Source organism: Mustela nivalis (genome assembly GCF_964662115.1).
Source record: "Mustela nivalis genome assembly, chromosome: 15".
NCBI classification, from domain to species: Eukaryota; Metazoa; Chordata; class Mammalia; order Carnivora; family Mustelidae; genus Mustela; species Mustela nivalis.
In genome coordinates this window covers 11,538,195-11,553,697 of record NC_139034.1, presented here as the reverse complement: position 1 = coordinate 11,553,697, position 15,503 = coordinate 11,538,195, and the positions used below count along the sequence as shown (strand labels likewise).

Genomic DNA, 15,503 nt, shown 5'->3' with positions numbered 1-15,503 from the left:
AGCAGCAGGAGCCATCCTGGAAGTTAATCTCTGTTTACAGAGCAAAGCAGGGACAGGGTGAGAGGTAAAATGTAAAACTATTAGTATACACTTTGTTTCCAAGGAGCATATTGGTGACAAGAAAGGATAAAGAATTTGCATCAGCCTTGCCTGCCTTAGGATTCATTCCATTTTGAAGGCGAATTTGGCATCCTGGATTGAAAACTCTTTATTATTCTCTGGAATCCGTTACCTTACACCATTCTAGTGTTACCTAGAACTCTTATTTGTGTCACTAGCGTTTCCTTACGGTCTTATTTCTCTTTATTCTTAAGTATATGTAATTTTATCTTTAGCAAGTAGTTTTTTAGGAAAAACTAGAGTGAATTTTGTCATGGACGTGAGGGCTGTCTGTTTTGGTGGTGGTGGGGAATGTTTTGTATTTTCTCCAATGTTCTTAGAAATGATGTTTCCTTTTGAAGCCTTTACCGTTTTACTTTCTATAGGATCTACAGGATTTACCCTAAATAATTTGGGCGGAACAACAGCTACAACTACTACCCCATCAACAAGCCATTCCTTATGGGGAGCCTTAGCTGGTTTGGGAGGTTCACTTTTCCAGAGTTCAAATATAGCCACATCAGGTAATTAATGGTATTCATTTTCCAAAATAGTAAATATTTATATTTAAATTTACTTTATCTGTATTTTGACCTTTGGAACAGACCACTTTGTCTCTTTAACCTGAATGTTTTTGTTTCGTATGAAAACTGAATTATAAAAAAATGGTTTTCATGCATAATTGGACATCTTAGCCATATTGTAGAAAAAAAGTTTTCTGCTTCTCAGTATTGACTGACTATATAAAGAAACAAAGAAGGGCCTGTTTAAGGATCTTATAAACTATTCTAGAGAAATTTATCAAGAAATGGTAGTTGTAGAGTCTTGGATCATTTGGTATCTAAGTTCGTTGCAAAACAACTTGACCTTTCAAGCCCTGGTTTTAAGAATGGCTTTCCATTACAGGCATCAGGAAAGGGTATTAGCGTGCTTTGAAGAAAAGGTTTTAGAACACAAGTATTAAATTTATTCTAGTCAAGCAAAATACTAAAGTATCAATTCAATTGGCAGAGAATACTTCATATTTTCCATCTTGGATTGATTTTTCATTTCTTTCTTATTTTGAAATTAGCTTCATGTTAAGGATTCTGTCGATGTTTTGAGTATTAAGATATACTATAAATATATTTATATATAAATATAAATGAATGAATAATAGAGGAAACATGATACTATAAATAATGTAATATAATACCATGTAGGAGTGAGAAGAGCTTTCCTCTGATTTGAAAACATTGTATAATTATCTCACATAGCAATATAATATCAAGAATTTCTCTTTAACAATTTATGTGTTAGGAAAAACATATTTTTTGGCTTTGAAACATGTAAAAATCATAGCATTCCCAGTAATACATAGGTTCATGTATAATGGCTATTTAATATCAGAAGTTTTACTCAACACCTCGTACGTGTCTCATACTTGGTCGTGTGGGAGAGATGAAGGAGAATGACCTAGTGTTTTCTATTAAACAGCTCTTTCATGTCCTCCGTTCAGGTACTAAATTTAGTGAAGAAACTCTGGGTCAGTGGAAGGGGAAAAAAGGAGTTGGTGAAGATAATCTGTAAAAATTGGTAGCATTCAGGTTTGCATTATCTTTCAGATACTTGTCTTTGTCACTGTAGTCTCACCTTGTAGGTATTCAAAATATCTCCTAATAACTGAATCACTGGATGACTGTAACATACATTTCTTTGTAGGATAAGTGTTTAAACATCTCTCCTAAAGAGTCCTATGAGAGCAAAACACAAAAATAACAGAAAGGGGAGGTGGAGGATTGTTTTTGTGTCTTTCTAATGAGTTTGTAGGCCTGCTACAATTTTTCTTAGGCTCTAGACACACGTCAGTGCTTGATTTAAGGTTGTGCTAACTAAACATACCCCTGTATTTTTTTTTTTAATGGACATTCATTTAGCTATATTTTTTTTCACACATTGTCAGTATTTAAATCCACTCTTCATATATCCCCTGCTTTTATTCAGTACCTCTACTGTTTCCTCTGTTTAAAGTAAATAGCATCTGTCCAAAAAGAACCACAGTTATGTGAGCTTGGTAATGCATGGACTTAGATGATTTACCAATGCGTGGTGTTTAAAATTCTGCTACTTGATTTACAAGCATACCTTTATGACTTAAGATTAACTGTAGTTTAGCCCCTTCAATTCCTTTTGTCAGTGCGGTAGGATTTAAATAAATGAAGTCTATTTCTTTCATTAAATTTTTTTTGAAAAAGCTTGGGAGTATGAAATTTGATGTTTGAACTGTAAGGCTTCTAACTCTCAGTTCTTTAGATTTCATGAATAATGAAACTATTGGCTTTATAAGATTTATAAGATTTGCTGAAATCTTATAAATCATTACCGGATTATTTTATTATGTAATTTATTTATCTGTTACCAGCTTTCCTGAGGTATAATTGAGAAGTAAAATTGTAAGATATTTAAAGTGTAGAGCATAGTGATTTCATATATACATGCACATTGTAAATGCCCATCAAGTTAATTAACACATCCAATACTTGATAATTTAAAAAGTATCCAATTACAAAGCATGACTAGAGGACAAGAAGTATTCACCTGGAAATATACAAACTAAAACTGCTTTTTCAGGAGGATTTAAAAAAAACAAGTAGTATGTTCACATTTATTGAATTAACAGATAAACTCTGACCTTTTTAGTAAAGAAAAATTAATAGACCCATAAATACAGAGAACTGATGGTTGCCCGAAAGGGTAGGGAGGACAGGCAAAATGGCTGACGGGGAGTTGGTACAACCTTCCAGTTATGGAATCAGTCACAGGGATAGATATAATCCATGGTATTGTAATAAGGTTGTATGGTGACAGATAGGGTAGTGACACTTGTGGTGAACATAGCATGTATAGAGTTTTCAAGTCACTGTTGTATACTAATGTGACATTGTGTGTCTACACTTTAAAAAATTACCTAAAACGTAAAGAAGTTAAAATTATATTATCCAGACTACATACACCATTAAATCCCAGCTTTAGACTTATTCCATGTTATTTGCTTAAAGCAATTATGAAGAAAAATGGGATCCAGCTTGAAAGCATTTGAGAATTTTGTCCATTGAGGGAAAATCATTGTAAAGACTTTGTAAATTATATTTGGTTTATTTGTAGGACTTGGACAGAATGCTTTAGGCTTGACTTTGGGAACCACAGCAGCTACTTCAACTGCAGGCAATGAAGGTCTTGGTGGTATAGATTTTCGTACCTCATCAGATAAAAAGAGTAAGTAATGTTCTGTTCTAACAGTAACTTAAATTTCTATGTCAGTAAGATTTTTAGTTACATGTTCAGTAGTAAAGTTTTTACTTTTACATTTACTTTATATCTCACAAATTTTTTGTGTATTATGTGTTTAAGATTTTATTTTCATAGAAAACTGAGTTTTGTTTATGCATACGGTTATGTAACTGTCAGTGTGTGTATTAATATATGTTCTTAAGTTGGGATCATGAACACATGTATGGTATATAAGTTGATACTTGAACAACATGCTTTGAACATGTTAGGTCCACTTATATGTGAATTTTTTCCAGTAAAAGTGGAGTCCTGTAAATGTGTTTTCCTTACGATTTTCTTAATATTTTCTTTTCTCTATCTTACTTTATTGTAAGACTGCAGTATGTAGTACATATCACATACAAAGTGTGTGTGAATAGACTTTATATTGTCAGTAAACATTCTGGTCAGCAGGAAGCTATTAGTAAAGATTTTGGGGAGTCAAATTATGTGTAGATTTTCAACTGCCTGGGTGTTTAGGACCCTTAATCCCTGCATTGTTCAAAGGTCAACTGGATTGCTTTGTAACCTGTTCTTTCTCATATGTTATATCACCAATATTTGTCAGTTCAATAATTCTTTAGGAGTGTTTTATTGCTGCTTACATCAGCTTTATGAATCGATACATCATTAATCAGCCGTCCTTCCATTATTAGTGTTTGTATTCAGTTCGTATACTCTAGGAAGTATCAACATATTGAGCATCTTTATGGGGAGAGGCAATGTGGTATTGTAGCTTAAGAGGATAGACTTGAGCTGAAACCTGGCTTCAGATTCCCTCCACTGTTGATAAGCTCTGCGACCTTGTTCAAGTTATTTATCCCTCTGTGTTTAGTTTCTTTATCTGTAAAGTGGGGGAAAAGAACAGTAACTACTTGACATTGTTGGTCCAAGGATTATAGTTTATAAGACTTCAGTAGAGCCAGGCACATAATAAATGCTCTCTTTGTGTTTGTTTTTCTTATAAATTTTTATTCATATTTTTTTATTATTTTTTAAAGACAACCTAGAAACTGAATCACTGGCTTAAAGAGAGGGGAGAGTTTTGGAGACTCTTGGTAAATATTGTAAAATTACTTTCTAGAAAGAGTTTACCAATTGATTACCCACCAGCCAGTATGAAAATGCCGTTCTTACTGTGCTCTTGCAATGCTGAATATTCTTGTTAAAAAATTACCAATCCAGATTCATTTTGAAAGATGTTTTAGTTTTGTTGATTCCCTGTGCATTATTTTTTGTTTTGTCGATTCCCTGTGCATGATTTTTTGTTTTGTCTTGCATTGCCTCTTCTGCCTCTGATGAAAGCATGTTTCACCTATTGCATTGAATCCTCTGAAGAACCTAGAATGAGTAACAGATGAAGGAGTCCATATATCTGTGTAGGAATTTTTTATTTGGATGTGGTTTTTATTATGTAGACGATTCTAGGGTGACGTACTGTTTTAAAAGCTGGCTATCCTAAAATCCTTTTAAACTTAGAAAATTTAGGATTACTTTGAATAAAAATTGATTTTTATTTTATTTTACTTTTTTTTTAAACTTTATTTGACAGAGAAGAAGAGACAGCTAGAGAGGGAATACAAGTGGGGAGTGCGAGAGGGAGAAGCAGGCTTCCTGCTGAGCCAGGAGCCTGATGCAGGGCTTGATCCCAGGACCCTGGATCATGACCTGAGCTGAAGGCTGATGCTTAACAACTGAGCACTCAGGCGCCCCCAAAATTGATTTTTAAACATAGGGGTCTGTCTCTTGTTTTTACTTAGTTTTCTTTGTAGCCGCATCAAAATTAGAAGGAATTATCTTAGATATTTTAGCAGCTTATTTTTTAATCAGCTGAAGCAATCTGGTACCCTTGAACTACTTTGATTTTAATTATGAAACTGGTTCTCTCTTTATTGTAATTGCTTTTAGGCTCCACGTGAAAGACTTGATTGAGGCAAAGGAGTAAGAGAAATATAAGGAGTTAATCTCCCTTTGCACCCTCCTCCCCCGCCCCCCGCTGCACTCCACCTTCCCCCATTGTCTTCCTCTTGTGTTGTGCCTCAGAGTTGAACCAAAGGAGTATGTAAAATAAGTGCACATGACCTGATATAGCACATCCAGTTCCTTTTAACCTGCTATACGTGTCCAGGGGTTCCTTATTAATCTAAAGGTTTTCTCTGTTTCCCTAGCAGCTGCATCAGTTAGCCTGGACCTGCTGTATTGGGTTTGATAGATGAAGAGGGGTAGGAAGCAGTGGTCTATAAGTGGGGGCAGCATGGAGTAAGATCTAGAGACAAGGATGCTCTTTACTCTTTTGAAGAACTGCTGGAAAACCGGCGAGCTGCAGCATGGGAAGATCAGATTCCAGATGTCATGAAGGGAAGGGCCGTGTATGTCATCTTAAAGAGTTTTGTAATTACACGGAGGACAGTTGAGACCCACTAGGGTTTTGATGTGAATAATATGACATGAGATACGTGTTTGAAGAAGAGCATTCTGGCAGCCATGTGGAAGATAATGTGCAGGAGGGCAGGAACAGAGGTGGAGTGCTGACAGTGAGCTTTGACAGCAGTCCACAGGTATTACAGATGCCAAGCTAGATGGACTAGTCAGGTCCCACGGTCGGCCACAAACAGGCCTAAGTTTTATATACGCAGGTTTGTGTGTATAGAGACTTCTGTAAATATAATAAAAATGGAATATCAAAGAGAGAGCAGAATAGGACACTAATGAGTAAAAAAGTTGAAGTCTGTGGGAAAAAAATTAAATCCCTCCTTTATCTTACTGTGTCTCACCCAGTCAAAGGCTTGCATCGGTAGAACATGGATATCAATTTTAGAAATGTTAAACTATGAAAGAGAAATATCAACATACAAAGTAAGGAAAAATAAATTGTAGTTAGATTAAAAAGGTAAACAAAAGAAACCCTATGGACAAAGGCAAAAGGTAAAGGACAGGTGGGAAGTAAAATACTGCTGTTTCGATGCTTTTTTCCTTCACATTTTAACATCCGAAATTGAGATGTATCTTGAAATGAAGGTCTCATTTTAGAAATAGACACATAAAGTATATGTATGAGATAATTAATATGCTTAATGTTGAAATAGCTCTGAGAAGTCAGTGAGAAACATACCTCGGATATACCTCAAATAGCCTGAATAGACCATTCACTCAAGGAGAAATAGACTTGTCTAATTAATATTTGAAATGTTTTACTTAGTACTGTCAGAAATATGAATTTATATGATAATGAAGTGGCATTTCTCACCTATGTACTGGCAGTGATTGTTTCCGAAAAATGTACATTGTTGTAGATGGTGTGACGGAAAAATTACTTATTCGTAGTAGGTGGGAAGATAAATTGGAACAGTTGTTTTAAAGGATCAGTTTGATAATACAAAGGTTTTCCTTGATGTAATCTTTGACCTATAAATTCCTCTTTCTGTGGAATACAAATAAGTCATGCACAAGTATTTGGAGATAAAGGCATTCACTGTAGCAGCATTGTTTATATAGTAAAGGCGTATATGTTAAGAAGAGGGTTGGGCATAAAGGTTCTGATACAGCTATGTCATCAGTATTCTGTGGTCATTTAAAATCATGTTAAGTGACATGAAAAAGACTTAATTTCAACATCCTGAGAAAATATGTGCACATAACTTATGGTCATCCCGATCACATTTAAAAATGTGTGTGTAAGTGCCAAAAGAGGTTGAAAGAGGAACCATTAAGGTTCTGTGATGGGATGAAGTTTTGTGTGTTCCTGTATTTTCTTCATTAAGCAGGTCTTATTTTGCAGTGTGAAGTAAATTCTGGAAAAGCAGAAAGTGAGTCACTGCATTTTGCTGACGGAGCATTTTTACTTTTCTACTTTTAGACATACACTATTAATGATAACCACTAAATAAGTGTTCATGAGAAAGCTTTCTCATGTTGATCTATCTGCACACATTAAAAACATCATCTTAAAAAATTGCTGCTTTTGTAAAATATTTAGAGACATCCGGGTAGTCTGACATATTTTAGTATTCTGAACTGATAGAACCTAAGAAAGCATCCAGTAGAACTTGCAGGAGGTCAACTGTGCTAAGCAAGAATATTTTTCATAGAAGATAGTTGAAAGAGGAAGAATCTTGCCCTTGAAAGAAATAGATACAAATCACCTACGTAACTATCTGTTTATGTGTATACAAACATGTCCCCATAGTATGTAGTTTGGAGTTTGTGACAAGTGACCTCACATGATGTCTACGAGGCTGTCCGAAAAATGCTTAGAAGTTTCTGTTTATACCTAAGTTTGTGTTAAATTGAAACTTGAATTTGGAATACATTGTTAAATGACCTGTTTTTATATAAAGCTTCTTGAATTTTCTAGGTGATAAAACAGGAACAAGACCAGAGTAGGTTTACAATTTAACTTTCAAAGTATTTTATTTGTTAATTTATAGGCAGGTGGTCTCATCGGAAGTAAAAGAAACTATATAGACATTTAGAAGAAAAATTCTTTGAATCAGTTTTTGTCTAAAGTAAAATAATAAACATATGCTCTGGAAAGATTTTGGCAGGTCAGGTCTTTAATTTTTAATTATTAGGAAAGTTATAACCAATTCTTTCTGGAATACTTTATGCTCAGTTTTAGGTATACAGACCTTTTCTATATAAACTACTATACCAGTCCCATTTATTTTCTGATGATGAAGAGGGAGAAAAGCCTCTATCTATAATATACATCAGATAGGTTTGAAGATCACTATTTTTACTAGCACTTACATTTCCTCACCTAATTTGTATTACATTAGATAAAACATTTGTAAATAAATGATCAAGTTCATGCCTCCAAAATATCTTCTGTATACTTTAGCCCTATTTCATAAATGAGAAAGCTGTAGGAGACTGAGGTTTGCTTCAGGTTCTATCAAGGATGTAGTAGCAGATCTGTGACTGAATTTTAACTCATAATTCCATTACAGCATGCCACATTTCACCTCTTCCTATTCTCATTAAATATTTATGATTCCCTCAGTCTATCCCTAGGTTTTATTTTGTTGAAGAATAAATTGAAATTCTAAAAATCAAGTAAAATACAATTAGAATCTCATTATGAGAAGTTTGTAGACTTTCTTTAATGAATGCTTTAATATTTTTGAACGAAATAAAAGGTCAGTCATAGAGTTTTTGAGCCAGTGGAACTTTTTCAATATTTAATCTCTTGTATTTTCTAATTTTTTTTCTTAAACATTTGGTCAGATGCATTTATGTGTACTTATGATAGGTGCCAGTCCTTCTAAAAGGGAAATTAGAAGAGAAATCTCCCTGTCAGATGAATTGTTAAAGCTATTTTAAAGGTCAGGAAACAACATTTTTTTATAAAGAGATTTGAAATCAACCATAAGAGCTATAAATGGGGAATATTTGTTTTACCTCCTCCCCTTTAACCCTTGTGTAGTGGAACTCAGCTGTCAGCTTTTTAGAACCTCAATGGCTTTAATCTATCTGTGGCATTTTTCTCAGGGATAGTAAAGCACTGAAGGATGAAAATCTCCCTCCTGTCATCTGCCAGGATGTTGAAAACCTCCAGTAAGTGTGTCAAATGTAATTAGATATATCATGTTGAAGAATGTTAGAATCTATTTTAAGGGGAACATCTCTTCTTCCTCTTAAACATTTTAACTTGGGTGTTGGTAAAAATTTTAATATTTTTATAAACAAAGCAGAATAATGGGAATTAAAATTCTGTTATTGTCAATCTTTAAAAAGCATGTGAACTATGCATGAATTTTTAATATTTCCTTTTTAAAAAACACTAGGACTCTGACCAGCCTATAGTAAATATGCTTTTTTCCTATAGGAAACCAAAGGTGTATTTTTTGGAATTCAGTTTTATGTATCTTTTTAGGAAATTTGTGAAGGAACAGAAACATGTACAAGAAGAAATTAGTAGAATGTCTTCAAAAGCCATGCTTAAAGTAGAAGAAGATATTAAAGCTCTGAAACAGCTTCTGTCACTGGCTGCCAGTGGATTACAGAGGAACACCCTCAGTATTGACAAGTTGAAAACAGAAACTGCTCAGGTAAACTAACTTAAAGTAACTTTATTGTAGGGTTTTGTTTTGTTTTATTTAAGTCTTATAGGTTATAAGACTTGATACAGATGTACTGTAAGAAAACTGTATAGCATGTGTGCTTTTTAAAAAAAGATTTTATTTATTTGAGAGAGAGAGAAAGAGAGCATGAGAGGGGGGAGGGTCAAAGGGAGAAGCTGACCCCTTGCTGAGCAGGGAGTGAGTTGCAGGACTCAGTCTTGGGTTTCAGGATCATGACCTGAGCCGAAGGCAGTCGCTTGACCAACTGACACCCAGGAGCCCTAGCTTGAGTACTTTTAAGTTGCTATGATACTAGTAGTCACTAGTTTGTATTGAGTTCTGATTATTTATGAGGGAGTATTTTAAGCAATTTAGTTTTCCTGAAAGCTCTATGAGTTAGGCCATCTTATCTTTGTTATATAAAGAAGAATATGGGCAGAGAGGTTGTTAATAAATGGAAGAGGTTGTCAATAAGTGGAAGAGCTGATACTCTTAACTAGTTTGTTTCCTAAGAGTACTTGCTGGCTAAATTGCTATATCATGCAAGCAAGGTAGAAAAATATGTTTTTAAAAATCTGTCATCCATTAAATAAAAATTATATTAAGCTTTTTAACTATTAAAAATTCTGATGACTTGCCAGTCTTCTGTCTTAGTTATAAATGTTAATGAGGCTCATGTTTTTTGCCATTCATATGTACTTGTTTTTTCTTTCTATGCTATAATCTATGTCATTTTTTCTTTGTTGACACTCTTGCCTCCCTTGTGTAGTTTGAAGTCTTTCATCGTCTCCTCCTGGCTAGTTGTTCCGTCTCTGTGTGCCCAGCTCCCCATCTGTTTAAAGGTGGGTGTTGCGTAGTCCTCTGTAACCTTCCTGAGTGCTAGATGAATGCGTTCTTCCATAGTTCTCTGTGATATCACACAAAATACCTGTCTTTAGTCCCTCTTAGCAATTTGCTATTCCATTGGGATGTAAGTGTACCTGGTTCTTTACCTAACAACTTCAGGGTTCCAGTTTTAAATTTATTCTTGGGGACACCTGGGTGGCTCAGTTGGTTAAGAGGCTGCCTTCCACTCGGGTCATGATCCCAGAGTCCTGGGATTGAGTCCCACATCTGGCTCCTTGCTCAGCAGGAGGCCTGCTTCTTTTTCTGCCTCTGCCTGTGCTCACTCTCTCTGACAAAAAAAAAAAAAAAAAACAAAAAAAAGAAAGAAAGAAAGAACAGAAAAAAAATTTATTCTTGGATAAGATAAGAGGGGCTTTTCAGTTACTTAGTTTTTAGGATTTTGTAGTTGTTAGCTAGGCTCTTTCCCAACTGTGCACATTCTGCTTATGTTTCCTTCCCAAACCCTGTTCCTAGTCTGTTTCTCCATCGAAGACTGGCTGTTACGCATATGGATACCAGTGTGTGATATGCATTTGGGGAATTGAATCTTTCCCTATAGTTTTAATCTCAAGTATTGTTTTATGATCCACTTTTTGTCACCATTTTTTAATTGAATGAAATAGTTTTAAAATGCATTTCTCATGCAATCTACTTGACAAAAATAATTTTTCTCAGTGATACAATATTCCACTTGACTTGTCAGGTCCTTGCAGGAACATTTCCTGGAGTGCAGCACAACAGTGCAGGAGGGAAATCTTTTGTCCTCTTAATAAGGTGATGAGGAAACCAGGAATGAGAAAAAGCTGGATAAAGAAATTCCATAGCAATCTTTTTCAAGAACTTGAAACCCACAACTTATCTTTAGTTTGTGTGGGGAAATTCATTACTTTTACAGCTAAGGGATAGCTTCCAGTTTTCAATAAATTTATCCTATACTTGATTTTTCATGAAATTTGAGATTTTAAAAAACACTATCATTGAACGTAGTCTGCAGTCCTAGACATAAGACCACCACCCACCATATGCAGCCTCTTGAGCCTTTGCTCTGCTTTTCTGCAAGTGGCAGAGCCTCACATGTATTGCTTCTCACTAATAAATGAATGTGTACCCTTGGCCCTGAGATTGGAAAGGAACAGTGTCACTCAGGGTCCAAGTCTGGATGCAGGAGCACATTGTGGAAGAAGACTGCTGTTTCCACTCCTGTTAAGGAGTTAAGCCATCCCTGTGAAAAGGGGGTTATGCAATCAGGATCTCAGAATAGTATTTGCAGGGTACCGTCAACTGTGCTGGTGTATTTCTGGGACTAGTATGTATCCGAATACAGGTTTTTATTGAAGTATTTTTTGAGACATGCACGAAGCCACTATTTGTGCCAACGCCTGTTTTAAGTTTGCTACACAGTGTGGTAGGAATTTAGTTTGAGCAGAGGTTAAAATCAGAATTACATACCACTTGTGGATTACCTCTAGGTGAGTTTGGCATTGAAGCAGTGGCTATTCTGTTGTTGGGGCACAAGCTGTCTATCATTTTTCCTTTCAAATCATCTGGGAACCCCCTAATGCTCTCTCTCTAGATGTCCTGGAGCTTTTCATCGGAGACTTGCCCTAGAAAGGAGGAAAACTGATAAAGCTCAGACAGAGATTGAGAATGAAAATGGAACCACTGTAATAGATCTTCCAGGTACTTTATCCCTCGAAATGGACTGTTCAGGGACAGGCACAGAACCTGCTGAGCTCAGCTTGATATCAGCATCTCTGCCCCCGTGGCCTGAGGAGCCTGGCCTGGACAACCCCGCCTTGGAGGAGAACACGGCCACTGACAGTATGTGCTCTTCACCTTGCTTTTGCTTTTCATCTGTTTTCAAATCAGATATTTCCTTTCTTCTCAGTACTCCCTATTACTTTCCCTCCATGGGGTGTTGTTGTTGTTGTTTTTCCTCTTCAACAAATAATTTTATTGAGATATGCTTCACGTATCACATGTTCACCCTTTAAGTGTACAAGTCTTAACAGTTTGCTGTTTAGAAACAGAAAGCGAGTTTTACTTTGAGGCTTATGCTTCCCCCTCCCCCTCTTCTGTTGTAGTCCACAAATTCACTGGTCATCAGCAGGCTTCTTTTGTTTGTTTGTTTTGAAGCCTATTGCTTCTTGATTAAGAAATCCACAGCATCAAGAAGAACAAAAATAATACCTCAGCCTACGTGCTTATTCTGTGTCAGCACTGTGCCAGGCACTTTACATATATTAACTTATTAAATGCTTCTACGAATACTGGCTTTTTTTTAATGATGAGGAAATTTAGTCAGGGAGTCATTGGTCAAAGTCTGAGAGCCACGAAATCGCTATATATGTATCTGACTTCCAAGGCCATGTGTCTGACTATTGCTGTCCTCTGGTAGCAGCCACTGATCTGTCTACATGACCCACCAGGAAACAGGCAGAAAACCTCTAGTCATAGATCTTGGGCATATCTTTGTAGTTGGCCCTTTGTCTTACTTTTAAATAGGTTTATCTCTTATGAAAATTCCAATTTTTCTACAAATCCCATTTTTCCCAGCCATGGCTATAACAATTCTTCTATCTCCTACTGCTCAGATCAAGACCCTCCTCTTCTTGCTTAATGTGGTTATTTTGTCAACCACTACGGTGATTGTATGTCACAGAGTTTGTCTTTTTTATTTCATATGTACTGCCTTGCACTGTTTACAGCTGTTTCATGGGTCAGAGTTTCTCTGATCAATTAGGACAAGATGATATTGTCTGTATATTTCTTTATCAGATCACTATGTGGTCCCTAGTGATCTGATGCATAGTAGTTATTTGTTGATTATTCACCTTTTGAAGAGGAAGTGTGATTGCTAATCTTATCTATTGGTGTTTTGGTCATTCTGTTTTTCTTATCCCGTGGTATTGCTTTGTTATGAATCATCTATTAACATAAGGTCATCACTAATGATAGACGATAACTTACGTGAAGATAATCAAAATATAAAACGTTTTTCTTTCTATTTTTCTCCCTCTCATTTTTAACTTGGCAGCTACGCAGCAGCCGGTTAGTTTTCCGGAATGCATTATTACTACAATTGAAATTCACCGGGCTGATCTTTATATTCAGCTAGGAATTAGCATTGTGGGAGGCAATGAAAGGCCACTGATCAACATTGTTATCCAGGAAGTCTGTCGGCATGGGGTGATCGCCAAAGATGGAAGACTTCTTGCTGGAGACCCAATTCTTCAGGTATCAATTTTTTAAATTATTTTGTTAACTTGCCTCTTTTGTTGCTCTTATTCATCAATTTAAAACTTAGGAAATTATGGTACTGTGGAATCTGGCTTATAAAAAGGTAAGTTTTACTGTTTTTTTTTTTATGCAAAAACAGATGAGAATTTATCTGTAATTTCTCCGATTTCCCCCAAACTCATGGAATGTATTTTTACGCCCATCTTAAATTTGATCCCGCATGTGCCTCAGTGCGTGGCTCTCCAGGCCAGCTGGATTCCTCCTGGCTTGGTCTCCATGGTTGGCTATTTTGGGGCCACCTTCACTGCTAAATTCTCTTGTCCCATTGTCTGTATCCCTAGTCCCAGGGTACCATCCATCAGTTACCTTCGTTGTCTGATTCATCCTTCTCTACATGGATTACTATACTCTAGAAAAGACAGGTCACACAGCACAAGTTACTTAAAACTTATAGCATTGAATTTAAGATAGAATTCAGAAATCATGACCACCTCTTGTTGGCTCTCAAATGCACTCTTGTCCACAAACAGCCTGACTCTGTACTAATCCTTGGTGCTACCCTCTCCCTCTTCTCTTTAAAGAGAAATAGCTACTCCAACAAACGAACTAGCTTTGGGCAAGATGATACTGTGTTAGAGGGCATACTGATGAGCATGAGATGGCCAGAATTCCACTGTTCATGTGAATTCTAGAGTGTATGTGAAAATTGACCTGGATACATGACCCATACTAGTGTAAGTGGTACTTGAAGCTAAAAGAATGGATATTTAGGAGAGAAGAAATAGGCATGAATGAGAAAAGATGTCTTCTAGGAACCCAAGCTCAAGGAGTCTTGCCTCCTCGATTTCACTGCTGGGTCCTTCCCCACGGTCTGTTGGTATTCACCCCTTCCCTTTTCCTTGCCACCTCTCTGGTCTGTGCCTTCACTGCTTCACGTCTAACCCAGTAGAATCAATACCCCGCCTTCCTACTCTGCTCTGAAATCCGGTACGACCATTGTCAGGTTAATTCATCTGTGACTCTGCTTTCCCTGGGAAGACTGGACCAGAGAATCAAGTCCATACTGATTAATCTAACAGTCCGGGTCCTCTGTGGACTCTTACACAACCTGTCCCCTCAGCCTTCACCCTTGCTTTTTCTTTCAGCTGTAGCCATCGGTGTATTACTGAAACATCATAGGCATGGTGGTCAGTGCTGAGGGTATAATTAAGAGCAAAAAGCAACCCCTGCCCTCATAGAATGTATAATGTAGCAGAAAAGCCAGACATAGCAGTCTCCTTGCTTCCCTCCACGTTCCAGCCTGTCCCCATTGTGCTACAGCTTCCCCACCTTCATCCAGAAAGCCCTGCCCTGCCATTTTCACCCATTCAGACCTCTTCTCACACTAAGTGCTGAAGACATTCCTTCTCTTCACCACTTAATACATAATTGGTCACAGAGAGTTATTCAAATTCAGTGTCCTCCTTTGGGGATGGCAGCCGCCATTAGTACGTACTGTGGGACAGGCTTCTCACAGTGCTGTACCTGGAGTTGGTACCCAGGACCCATTGCTGAGTCAATAAAAGAGTGGGTTTGGTTATGATATCCTGTTGGGAATAGCTGTCTTCTTCATTAAAACCAAACTTAGAACCTCTAGGATTTTTAGTTCTTCAAGAGAAATGTCCAGAGGGGAAGACAGACAAACTAGGCTCCAAGAGCAGCAAGGATTGACCTTTCCACTGGGGGTTCCTGGCTTTGGTTTCCACGCCCATCCGTATTCTGCCTCTTGTAGTTTGTGATTTCCACTTTGACACTTGGGCCCTAAACCCCTCCTTCATTGCACTTGGCCTGGCTGACACAGACTGAACTTCCAGTGTTTTGTTCTTGACTAAATCCGGAGAGGAAATAGGAGAATACAGGAAGCATAAC

At 36.8% G+C, this 15,503-nt stretch overlaps 2 protein-coding genes across 2 annotated transcripts in view; one reads left to right on the top strand and one right to left on the bottom strand.

The window, feature by feature from the left end:
• Positions 1–15,503, bottom strand: part of LOC309848753 (uncharacterized protein) — a 339,042-nt gene that overhangs the window by 292,578 nt on the left and 30,961 nt on the right. The gene's annotated exons all lie outside the window — the stretch shown is intronic.
• The window catches only part of LOC309848897 (uncharacterized protein), a 55,759-nt gene that overhangs the window by 39,507 nt on the left and 749 nt on the right, over positions 1–15,503 (top strand). The window contains exons 7-12 of the mRNA XM_082700935.1: positions 486–623; positions 3,244–3,354; positions 7,763–7,787; positions 8,899–8,964; positions 11,929–12,176; positions 13,393–13,592. Of these exons, the coding sequence (XP_082557061.1) occupies positions 486–623; positions 3,244–3,354; positions 7,763–7,787; positions 8,899–8,964; positions 11,929–12,176; positions 13,393–13,592 (788 nt within the window). The remainder of the gene's footprint in view (positions 1–485; positions 624–3,243; positions 3,355–7,762; positions 7,788–8,898; positions 8,965–11,928; positions 12,177–13,392; positions 13,593–15,503) is intronic.